The sequence below is a fragment of the Manis pentadactyla genome, chromosome 13, assembly GCF_030020395.1.
Source record: "Manis pentadactyla isolate mManPen7 chromosome 13, mManPen7.hap1, whole genome shotgun sequence".
Lineage (NCBI taxonomy): Eukaryota > Metazoa > Chordata > Mammalia > Pholidota > Manidae > Manis > Manis pentadactyla.
In genome coordinates, this window is record NC_080031.1 from 60,598,856 (window position 1) to 60,610,953 (window position 12,098).

Below are 12,098 nucleotides of genomic sequence, written 5' to 3' on the forward strand. Positions count from 1 at the left end.
TGTATTAGGCTCAACTGAATTTGGCATTTCCTCTCCTGGTAATGAAGCAACCAGCCCCCAAGGCTGGGATGGGGCTCGTCTAAATCAAGATTTGAAATTCCTAAACTTTTCTAAAAATCCATACTTTTTTCCCCTGACTGGCATGGCCTGCTGTTGTGTATCTGCCCTACTGGAAACATGACCATTTGCAAACAGGCCAGATGGGGTAGGTGGAGCAGGCCTGTGCTTGTTCATTCCGTGGGAACAGAAGGGAATGCTGCCCGGGCATGAGGCAGGGGGCTCAGGACCTCTGGTGGAGGCTGCGAGCCATCGACATCTGGTGGGACCCCCTCTGGTGTCACAAAGCAGCATATACCGAATGCCGGGGTCCCAGAGGAGGAAGAGGATGTGGGAGAGGATCTGGGGTGGCCAGGCGGGGAGGTAGGAGGAGAGGGCAGAGGATGCTACTTGAGAGGAGGCAGGAGGCGGTTGGGACCACCGGTGGCTCTCCAGTCCTCTGCTTCCATTGCTGCAGCTCCCACTGCAGATTTCCTGAGGGACAGAGCACGTTGGCACACGTTATTCTACGGGGCCTCCTGTCAGCTCATATCAGGGTTCCTTATGCCGTGGGCTGAGAGAAACCCGGTGTTTGTCCCACAGATATGTGTGAGAGGACCAAACGTGTTCAAAGGTTACCTGAAAGATCCAGCCAGGACAAAGGAGGCCCTGGACTGCGACGGCTGGCTTCACACCGGAGACATCGGGAAATGGCTGCCGGTGCGTACACGCGGAGCCCCGCGGCTCCAGACGTTTTGGGGCAGGGAGTTTCCATAATGTGATCCACTCTGGGGCCAGGAGCTTTTCCTGGGTGGAGAATGCCTGGTGTCCTTTGGCTCTGCCAGCACTCGCTCCCGTGACGTTGAGCAAAGCCCTCCATCCCTGGCAGAGTAAGAGAGTAAGGCTACATGGCATTCTTGTATGGTGGCCCCCAGGTTTACCAAAACCCAGTCATTGTGCCTCATTTCTGTCATTTGTCAAATCGGGATGGTAACATCTGATGCTGTCCTCTGTGGTCGTCGTGAGGAGTAAGTGAGGTTACACGGGTAAAGCGCTGAGCTCAATGCCTGACAGAAGATACTTTGATGAAAGCTAGGACAGGAAGGGACTCTGTCACTGAAACCCAGAGCCCTGGCCTGACGCAGCTACCCCAGGAGCCTCTCCTGTGTCTCTGGGAAGCTGCTAAGGTTTGGGGTGGACATACTGAGATGGGTTTATCTGTCATGTGAACCCATTGAGCTGTCCAGGGCCATCTGGGCTGGTGAGCTGATTTGCCATGGTGTGGATCTGTGCTTCCCTTTGAGAAACCCTCATTCCTGCAGCAGACACGGATGCATCCAGCTCTGTGCCTTGGGCCCAGGACCCTGCTCAGGAGAGGACACATCTTTAGACGGTTCCCAGCCCAGTGTTCTGGGCATGACCTGAGGGCCATGCTCACCTTGGACGAGGCAGAGGACCATGGGTGCAGGGTATGAGCTACACTCTGAGGGGAGAAGAGAAAGTGGGAAGGACAGTCAGGGCAGCCTGTGCTGAGCAGTGAGACACTAGAGGAGAGAGGCAAGCAGTTCTGAGGGCCCACAGGTGTGCAGAAGGGAGGCTGGGAGAGCAGCGGGGCCCAGACACCGGCAGAAGGTACATTGTCCCATCAGCCAAGGAAGCCTAGGCTGCAGGGGCCTCTCACTTCCAAGGCTCTGCTCTTCATTTTGTATTATTTTTCTTATAGAGGGTGGGCCCTCAAATTTGGAAAAGGCTTGAAGCCCCACCAAACCTTGGATCTGCTGGGATGAAACCACCCACCTTGCAGGGTGTTGTGGGAAGCAAACAAATCAACTCATGTGATGCATCTGGGGTTGTGCCTGAGGGCAGCAGGCAGGCAGTCTGTGGGAGTGAATTTTTTAAATTAGTACTATTTTGAAATAGTATTAGATCAAGTAAGGGTATTAAGCTTCCGATCCAGAAAGACCTGGCTCAAATCCTGGTTCACCTACCTCCTGGTAGTGTGGCTTTGCCAGAGTTCAGCCTCGCTTCTGTCATCTGTGAAATGGGAGTGCAGATCCCCCACCCCAGCAGCTCGGCTGCTACCAGCCAGAGAGACCAGGGAAGGGAAGGCGCAGGAGGAGCAGCCTGGGCTGGGACAGAACCCTGCTGTTTTTCCCTTTCGGAGAGATGGCCCCAGGAGCGGGAGCCGAATGTAAGCAGGAGACCCCCGAGGAAGTGGTTTGACAGAGAAGGGGGTGGATGTGAGGAGACGTCCAGGCAAGGACAGATGATGGTGACTGCTAGAAGCCCCAGGAGAGGGAAACCAAGGCCATCTCCAGGTTTGGTGCGAGGGGACCAGGAGGACGAGCTTGAGGAAGATTCGCTTCCTTCGAGGCATGTGGCGTCCTGCAGGGCCCAGGGGCGGGTTCCGAGGCGTTCTGAGGATAGCTAGGCCCTGGGTCTGAGAATCGCCAAGGAGGCCCGGTGGGAGCCGAGACACACGTGCGGGCAGCTGATGGCGAGATAAGCGGCCGGTACCCTGAGGAGCACTGTCAGCGGAGGCCGGCCAAGCGCAGCCAGCGCTCCAGGGGTGGCCAACGGAGACAGGCGCACCCGTTCCCCTGGGAAAGCCAGAAAGGCTGAGGGGAGTCAGGGAGGTGAGTGGGGGGGTCCTCGACACCAGGGCACCAGTGCTCACTGTCCACGGTGGTGGCCTGCAGAGGCCCTGGAGGGGTGAGGGCGCCTAACACCATCCGGCTGTCAGGCAGGAGTCGCTGGGGCCTCTGCCAAAGCTGCGCGGTCTGCTAGGGTGGGAGGGGCCGCTCCTGGGGAGTGGAGGCAGAAGCTGGGGCAAGAGGCCCAAGCGTGATTTAAGGGGGTGAATCTGAAGATGCTGGTAAGCAAAGGGGCAGCTTGCACAAGGGCCTGGGTGAGGGGGGCCGATGGGAAGGGAGGTAGGCCTTCTGGGGAGATCCCCTGGTGCTGGGCACGAGGCTGGCCGGGGTGGGGGACAGGGGGGAAATGGGGTAAATGCCGAGGAGAAAGGACACTGGGCCCTTTGGGTCCCGAGAGCTTGGAGCCGTCGACCTGCGGTGCACAGTGGCTCTGTGAGAGCAGAGACCTCAGATGGAGGGGCAGATCCCAGAGGACAGGGGTGGGGCACTGGGGCACTAATGAGCCGGGGGTTCAGGCTAGGGAATCGGGACTGTTTTCTTTTTATGACGCTGTTTGTCCGACTCCACAGGCGGGAACTCTTAAAATTATTGATCGGAAGAAGCATATATTTAAACTTGCTCAGGGAGAGTATGTTGCTCCAGAGAAGATTGAGAACATCTATATCCGGAGCGAGCCTGTGGCGCAAATCTATGTCCACGGGGACAGCTTAAAGGTGAGTCCCCTGTGCATCAGCCCCCTCCTTCCCACCCTGCACCTACTGGGCCTGTTTGGGAATAATTTCCTAAGTATTTGGTATTTGATTAAAGTGGTACATGTTAACTGTTAATAATTGTCACCAGGATTCTCCCACATGTCGATCATGAGAGAAAATTCCTTTTAAAAGGAGAAATCTGAATTGCTTCTCATTTGATAAACTGCAGTTAAGTAAACAAGGTGCTTGAAGTAGTAGTAATGAAGCAGTTTTAACTTAACGTTCTGCCTACTTCCAAGAGGAACTTTGCGATAAGAGGCTCCTGTTTTGATTTTGAAATATGCAAAAGAACTTTTCAGATAAATGGGTACAGCATTACAAATAATGGTTCTGGTGGTAATATATCTAATATGGTCATCTGGTGAGGATTAAATTATTTGGAGAGGATTTGTATTTTGCTTCCAACATCATTTAGATTTGAAGTCAGAAAAATCACTGTGAATATATTATGTGCTATTATTGGATTTAAATAAATATTGTTAAAGTATTTTGTAAGAATATGCTTTAAAAATTAAGATGGAGCTCCTCACAAATGAGGACCCTCTGGATGAAACAATTTCAAAGTGGTCTGGAAATCCTGACAAATATGTGTATTTTGGTTCATAGGGTTGATTAGCATCCTAAAGATGGATGCATTTAAGATATTGGCATGAGAACTGAAGGTACACAGAAATCTTAGTGATTTGTAATCTTGTTAAGCTTATTCTGTATTAATTTTCTTACAGAGGTAGCAAAATATATCAGAAAATAAGCAGTCAAGAATGTGTTAGATTGGTGGAGACATTTCGTGGGCATAGACTTATTTTTGGAAAAGGGTGGAGTCTGAGAATACTAAGATTATTTTTCATGTCGGACCACAAATAAACACTTGTAAAGCTTCTGTCCTGATGGTGTTTTCTTTTGCTGGGACCACAGGCCTTTTTGGTGGGCATTGTCGTGCCTGACCCTGAAGTCATGCCCTCCTGGGCCCAGAAGAGAGGAATCGAAGGGACATATGCAGAGCTCTGTGCTAATAAGGTCTGTACCTCCACGCTGCTCCCAGAACACTTGCTGGGATTTTTATACTTCATAATGAGAGGACAGAGAAATAGTAGACCAGGGAAATTTGAACACATAGGGGTATTTCTAAATGTATTTTATAAATCGTGGGAATCCTAAACCAGAGGTTCATTCTGTTATTGTTGGATGACCTCATATTTCATCTTAGAAAGTTAGATGCACTGTCGACGTAAGGAGCCAGGAGACAGCACAGAAAGTTTGTCCAGCCCTGGTGTTTCATCGCTTGCAGGAGAGCCCAGAGGGGGTGGAGGCTTACCCAGAGCCACACAGCTCAGATGCAAGCATCGGCCTGCTGACTCCCTGGCCATGCTCTCTCCAAACGTGAGGTGATTTTGTATCTACTAGGCTCAGAGATACAGTCATGGAACTGAAGAAGTAGCACAATTCTTGCTAACATTCTGGCTAATGTCAAGAGCATTAGCCACTCACACCTTCCAGGAACCTCGTGGCACGTTTAGGGTCCCGGGGAAGAGGATCTCTGTGCTGTGGCTCAGCGTTGGCTCCTCCAGTCACATGGTCACTTCTCAGCAGCCACCATGGACCCTAGCACCCTCCTGGGCCTTGGGCTATTCTGGGGGTGGCAGGGACCCTGGGCCTCACCAGGTTGACAAGAGGGCCACTTAAAAATCAAGTGGTCCTTTAGCCTGTTCCTGGTCACTTTTGGGTCATGCCTGGCACCGCCTTGCCTGATAGGAGGTGGTGACGTGCACGCTGCCAGGGAGCATCAGCCCCAGCTGGTGGAGGGGGAGAGCACAGTGGCCAGTTGTACTTTGCTCAGAGCTCACTGTTCCTACCACCTCCATCTTGAAATGTGTTTTTTCCTGGTAATTTTACCTGTATGGTTCGATTCAGGAGCTGAAGAAAGCCTTCTTGGAAGATTTGGTGAGGTTAGGCAAAGAAAGTGGACTCCATTCTTTTGAACAGGTAACTGTTACCTTCTTCATACATGTTACAGCCCTTTATACAGTGATGACAATTAAATTAAGCCACAGTGACCCTGACCTAGATTCCCGCACCCTCTGTGCTGGGGCCTGCAGGCAGGCTGTGTACCAGCAGACCCCTGAAGGACTGTTCCAAGCTGACTCTGCAACAGCCTGCATCCTACACTAACAAAGGCCATATGTCAAGTGAGACTGGGCGTGTTGTCCTCATAATCACAAGTGTTCATAGAGCTGAAATGTTACCCTGCCCATCACTAGTAGAGCACGTGTACACTGTCTATCTCCAAGGTGCCTGCAATACTTAAGACCAGAGTCCTAACTTATTTTTATTTTGGGGCACTGTCTTCCTGGCTTCAGCAGGCAAGCTTTCTTGCTGGGATATGGAAAGGCTGTGCTCCTCAGGCCAATGATCTGTCAGTCCAGCATGCCCTCTACAAAGAGGACGAAACAAAGAATGTGCAGGCTGATGACACAGCATCTAAGACTTTCTTTCTGTCTTTGCAAAATTAGGGGTTCTTATGGTAACTGAGTTCATACTTGGTCCTACTCATGTATTACATATATACATCCTCATTAGTCCAAAACTCAGAAAGAAAAATTCTTCAAACAGAAAAACATTGTTTTTCTTATCTTTAATATACTGATCTTTAAAATTTCCTAGTATGTATCTAATATAATGGTTTTACATAAAATTTTGTTTCTCCAGTAGTTACCCCAAATATAGTGTTCAGAATCTGGGAGGTTTCTGAGAATGTTCAATTTTGTGTATTCATTTTGGTGATAACCTGAAAACATTTAAAACTAGTTTTAAATAGGAAACTCTTACAGCAATTATTAGCAATTTAAAAACAATTCCACAGATACAGACTTTAATATAAGTATCTTAAGTTTCAAACAGAGGAAAGCCAAACAAAGTTTCAGGGTCTGAGAGAATTGTTTTTCTTCTTGAAACAGATCTTTCCAGTAATCTAGTGTGAGAAACACTGCTTTATCCACATCTGTCAGCATGGTTTAGTTCAAATAAAGCTTGGATGAATAAGTCCTCATTTTAAAAAATTATGAAATCAGAGGCATTCCAGCAAGTTATATTTATCTTTCTGAGTGAAAGGTCAATTCCTGCATAATAATTATTTAACTTCCTAAATTTACTAGAACTAACTTCTTGCCTTTCCAATAAGGGGGACTATGTAACTGGATCACGTGATCATGTAGAGCAGGAGCCACAAATGGGTGGTTTGCGACCTGGCTGGTGTGGATCTCCGTGGCTGGCTGTACAGACACTGCACAGTTTGGGGCCTGGGGATGAGACTGCCTAAGCCTCTTATTAGTTCCTGGAGTTACCGCTTGTGGTTCCCAAGGCCTGCATGCCCCCTGCTGGGTTGGGTATGCGGGGTTATGCCCCAGGCATCTCCCCTAGGCCACGTGGAGACTCTAACATCTAGATGGAAAAGAGGACTCAAGATTATGTTCACAAGGGACCTTTGGTTAAGTTTCCTGTGTTAACCATCAATCAAGTTAGAGCTTTTACTGAGAGATGTATTCTTAACATATGCCTCAAAGCAGGGTTTCTGCTCTACTAATCTACCCTCACCATGGTAACATCAAATGCAGAGACGTCAGCTGGCGCCCCAGAGGCCTGAATTCTGCTGCCGGGACTGTTGCCTCTTCATGTGCTCTCTTCTCATTTTCCTCGTTGCTGGTCTGTGGCGTCCTCCCTTCCACAGCTGGTGTGTGCCCTCCACTGACCACGGGAGGGCCAACACCAGGCCTCATGCTCCCGGAAGGGTGGGCTGCCAGATCCAAAACTCAGCATAAATTATTTGAATTGATCCGTAATCTGATGTCGGCTTGTCCTTTTCCCTGTAGCCTCTTGTCCCAGTTACAGAATGTTCTCCGTGTGCTTGTTAGGATCTCGGATGACCTGAAACCCAGGCAGATGCTGTAGGAATTAGATCTTAGCCTTTGAGTCTCCTTTGAAGCCATATTATTAATTTCATTTACAGAAGAAGGTGGATAGGTGGTTTGCACTTACCAGAAGTCTATGTGATAAACTATTTCTATCAGCAGAGAACTATTTAAAAAAGAAGTTAATGGTGTTAGCACTGTCATTTTTTCAGGTTTTTGTTTTATGACAGTAAAAATGAGTAACTAAGTTAAATCACTGTTTCTAAGATGAAGTTTGATTTAGGTGTTCATGGTTTCTTCTGGCTAACAAGTTTGATTGTCAAACAGTGACTTCCAAACTTGGGTGAGCAGAACGTAAATGACATCTTACAGGGAACTGAGCATGCACAGAACATGAGAGCAGGGTGCTCCGGTGGGTCCGGGGCCTAAGCCAGAGCCTGTCTTGTGCCCCCACCCCTGCAACCCAACCACCTCTGCCTCTGCGCCAGCTCTTCGGCCCCGTCCGTCCACAGTCCCATACGCATCCCCGGCAGTGGTCTTGCAGGGCTCCTCATTCTCAGAGCGTGATGGGCTGAAAATGTCTCCCTTGGGACCTGTCTCCTGTGGATTTGGGTCCCCTAGAATGGTTTCTGTTTGATAAAAACAAATTAGGATAAAATTATATTCCAGAGGGTACAAAAACATGGCAGCCTGTTCCTTACCAAATCCATGCTGCTTTGAATATCAAGAACACCGAATTTTTAAGCAAAACACTTTTTACAAGAACTTAACTAATTCTGAAACATTTGATAAATGTTTTTAGCCAAAAGCCTCAGATTTCCAGCTATTTATATCGGATGTCCAAGTAGAAATCCTTTCCGTGTGTTAAGTAAAGTTTAGGCAGCCACCTATAATGCTAGTTGTAGTTTTAGTCTAATGTCCCTCCCCTGCCACCATGAAAACCTTAAATGCTATTCTTTTTCTAGAAAAGTGAACCTTTCATTTCAACAAATTTCTAATAGACAAAGAGCATCTGATTTACTAGTGGTGTGCTCATTTTAAAAGTTGTATTTTAAAATAAATAGAGGTTTTTAAAATGCCAGAATTTGTTAGAATTTTTCTTGAAAGCTTCTGAAGAGTTGGAAGTGTAGCTGTGTTTTGTTGTTCTTGTGTTTTTGACCTGTAAGTCAGTGAATGTAATGGAGAGTTACTGAACAAAGAATTCTTTGCCATCTAAAAATACCCACCTGCCAGGACACTAGAGGGTTAGCATCAGAGATTCTGAAAACAATCATTGACATATTGAACATTTTGCAACTATTTGCATACATTGGTTTTTTTTCCCAAGTTTTTTATTGTGGTAAAATACACATAACATAAAGTTTACCATCTTAACTCTTCTTAAGTGTACAGCCCAGTGGTATTAAATACATTCATAATGATGTACAACCATCAAGACCATCCATCTCTTTTCATCTTGTAAAACTGAAACTCTGTATCCATTAACCAATAACTCCAGATCCCCGGCTCCATACCCCCACCAGCCTCTTGCAACCACAATTTTACTCTCTCTATGACTTTGCTGTCCATCCTTCATATAAGAAGAATCATACAGTATTTGTCTTTCTGTGAGTGGCTTATTTTACTGAGCATAATGTCCTTAAGGTTCATCCATTTTGTAGCATGTGTCAGAATTTCCTTACTCTTTAAGTAATACTCCATGGTATGTATATACCACATTTTGCTTATCCATTCATCTGTCAGCAGACATTTGTGTTGCTTCCACATTTTAGATATTGTTAATAATACTGATATGAACATGGATATGCAAATATGTTTTTTCAAGATCCTGCTTTCACATCTTTTGGATATATACCCAGAAGTGGAATTGCTGGGTCATATGGTAGTTCTATTTTTAGTTTTTTGAGGAACTGCCATATTGTTTTCCATGGTGCCTGCACTGTTTTACAGTCTCCCCAGCAGTGCACAAGGGTTCTAATTTCTCTATATCCTCACCCAACACTTGTTATTTTCAGTTTTTTGGATGATGGCCATCCTAATGGGTGTGAGGTGGTACATATATTGATTCTGAGAAATGTCTCAGAAGCATTTCAAACTTAACATGAATACTTCACTCCTGCAGGATCTTTCTGCTTCTCCTCGTTTTTCTGCTCAAGCAAAAACCTAGAAGCTGTTCTTATTCTCTGTTTACCACTTACCAAACCAATTATAAGTCCTGTCCTTTCTACACTCCAAAATCTATTTCCATCCTCACAGCCAACTTTGTAGCCTGAATCACCATCAATTTTTGTCTCTTAGATAGTCTTCCAGTTTCCTTTTGCCTCACTTCAATCTATTTAACATAATAATCTTGCCAAAAAGCCATTCTGGGTCTGTCTCTTACTGCTTAAAAATTGTTTAAAGAATCTTGTCTAACTCTCTATGTTGACATATTGATCCTTTATAATTTGGCTCCCATCTGTCTGTTCAGCCCTCTCTTCATTTGTACCGTATCCTTCAGCCTACACTTGTAATGCCCAGATGTGCTTTGGCACATGTGCCTCTGCCTGGAGCACCCTCCTCTCCTCAGGCCATATAACAAGGACTCCCCCTTCCCCTTGCCATCTTCATCTGGCTAAAGCCTACTTATCTGTCAGAGTTCAACTCATGCAGACCTTTTCAATGAATCCTGCCCAAGCCTGGGTGGGGGTGCTGTAACAGAAATCCATTCAGCTCCAACAGAAAACCCACAGTGACACATAGGGTGTGTTTGTGTGTTTTCTCCCACATAGGAAGACCAAAGAGTGGCAGTCTGGTGCAGATCTGGGTCCTCAAAGACCTAGGCTCTGCCTTTTTCTCTCTCTATTCTTAATTTGTTGGCTTATCACTTAAAGCTATAGCTTTGGACATTGTCCATATTCAAAGAAGAAAAAATGAGGGTGGGTGGAAATATCTATGTCTGAACCTTTAATAAGAAAGCAAGAACTTTCCCTTCTCACTAGCCAAAAACGGATCTCATGGCTACCTCCTAGCTGCAAGGGAGGCTAGGAAATGAGGGAACAGGATCATCATGATTGACAGAGACCATTTGACCTCAAACTTAATCAGGGTTCTATTAGCATGGAAGAAGTAGGGAGTGGGTACTGGGAAAGCAAATGGCTTTTTTTTTTTACTGGGTACCAACAGCAGTGCTGTCTGTTTGTCCTTATAGGAGCAGCGCCATAGTGCAGCCTCTCTCTTGGGGCTGTAAGCTCCACATGCGCGGGGACTGTATCTTGTTCTTTGTATCCCTGGTGCCTAACACAATACCTAAAACATAGCAGTTGCTCAATAAATAGCAATCATACAAAACAAGAAATGAAGGTATATGTGTGTTTCACAAATATATTTGAATGAAATTTTGAAGGTCTGTCGCATCCCTAGAGAGTAAGTAATTAAGATTTCGTGTGATTCTTACTGGTTCTACGTTGGCTTCTCTGCCAGTGGATTCTGAGAAAAGGTGTTATTTCAGTTCAAAATTGCATTTTAGAGCAACTCTTTGAATAGAGTGCATGTAGGGACAAATGGCCTGAAAGTTTAGCAAGTGGCATTTGTATTCACATTCTGTCTCTGTGCCTCAGGTCCATGACAGTGTCTTTCAGAAGTGTAGACGATTGATACTTTTTAAAAGTCTATTATAGCAATTCATAACCCTGCTTGTTATTTAATGATAGAGTCTACTATCTCAACATTGAATTTTGACTTAGTTGTCAGTCAGGATGCAATTTCTTGGAGACAGTGTCACTCCAGGATTCAGCTCAAGCCCAGATCATAAAATTCTCATAGAACTGACAGTGGTCTTTTCAGCTGGAGCCCCACCTGAAGGAGCCTGTCCAGGCCCTCCTAGATTAGTTCATCTGTCTCTCTGGCCCCCCATTCACCTGCGCAAAGAGACTGTGTAGGGAAGACTGGGGTCTGCCTCATGGAATTAGGCAATGTGAATGCTAAGTCTGATTCCTTCATGCCTCCTTCCAATAGACATGATAAAATTCCAGGGAAGAACTTTTTTTCATCATGCTTCCCAAGAGAGTATATTCCTCCTGCAAATGGCCCCATCATCCATGCAGACATCCAAGCCAGAAGCCTGAGAGTCCTTGAGACTGCCTCGCTCTTTACGTCTTGCCCATTTATCTGAATCATTCTTAGAACTGCTTGTCTCTGTCTGTGCCACTGGCCCTTATCTTCTCTCCTGTGGATTGGCCAGATCCTTCTGACTGTTTTTCCTGCTTCCAATCTTAATGTTCTTAAAAACCATTTTCATATTTCTTTTTGAGAGCTCTATCTAAAATGTGTGTTCTTCCATATCATTGCCCTGTAAAAAAACCTTCAGTCCCTCCCCCTTATCCTGCATAAAGTCTGAGCTCCTCTATGAACTGTCCCGTCTACCACTTCAGCTTCATCTCTCACCCCCTTTCCCATCTACTTTATGTAACTACAAGAAACCGCTTGGGTTTGCTTTCTCACACTCTCCCATTTCTCCCTCCCATAGCTTTGTTCTTGGCTTTGCCTCTGCCTAGAACACCCTTCTCCACCCACCTCCTCCCCTGCTGGTTAACTCTTACTCATTCCTTAACACCCACCTGAGTTGGGTCGGCTTCCGTGATTGCTCCTCCTTCAACCCTCCCTTAGCTGAGTGAGGTGCCCTCTATCCTGTGCATGCTCACGCTGTCTAAGGAGTTCCCTGTGTGTCTGCACTGCTGGATGCCCATGTGCACCCCCTGTGGGCAGGGCAC

General features: G+C 46.4%; 1 protein-coding gene across 5 annotated transcripts in view; it reads left to right on the forward strand.

The window, feature by feature from the left end:
* ACSL6 (acyl-CoA synthetase long chain family member 6) overlaps positions 1 to 12,098 on the forward strand; it is a 54,523-nt gene that overhangs the window by 38,576 nt on the left and 3,849 nt on the right. For all 5 annotated transcript variants that reach the window (XM_036892675.2, XM_036892676.2, XM_036892678.2 and 2 more), the window contains exons 17-20: positions 640 to 756; positions 3,260 to 3,403; positions 4,358 to 4,459; positions 5,354 to 5,425. In XM_036892675.2, the coding sequence (XP_036748570.2) occupies positions 640 to 756; positions 3,260 to 3,403; positions 4,358 to 4,459; positions 5,354 to 5,425 (435 nt within the window). The remainder of the gene's footprint in view (positions 1 to 639; positions 757 to 3,259; positions 3,404 to 4,357; positions 4,460 to 5,353; positions 5,426 to 12,098) is intronic.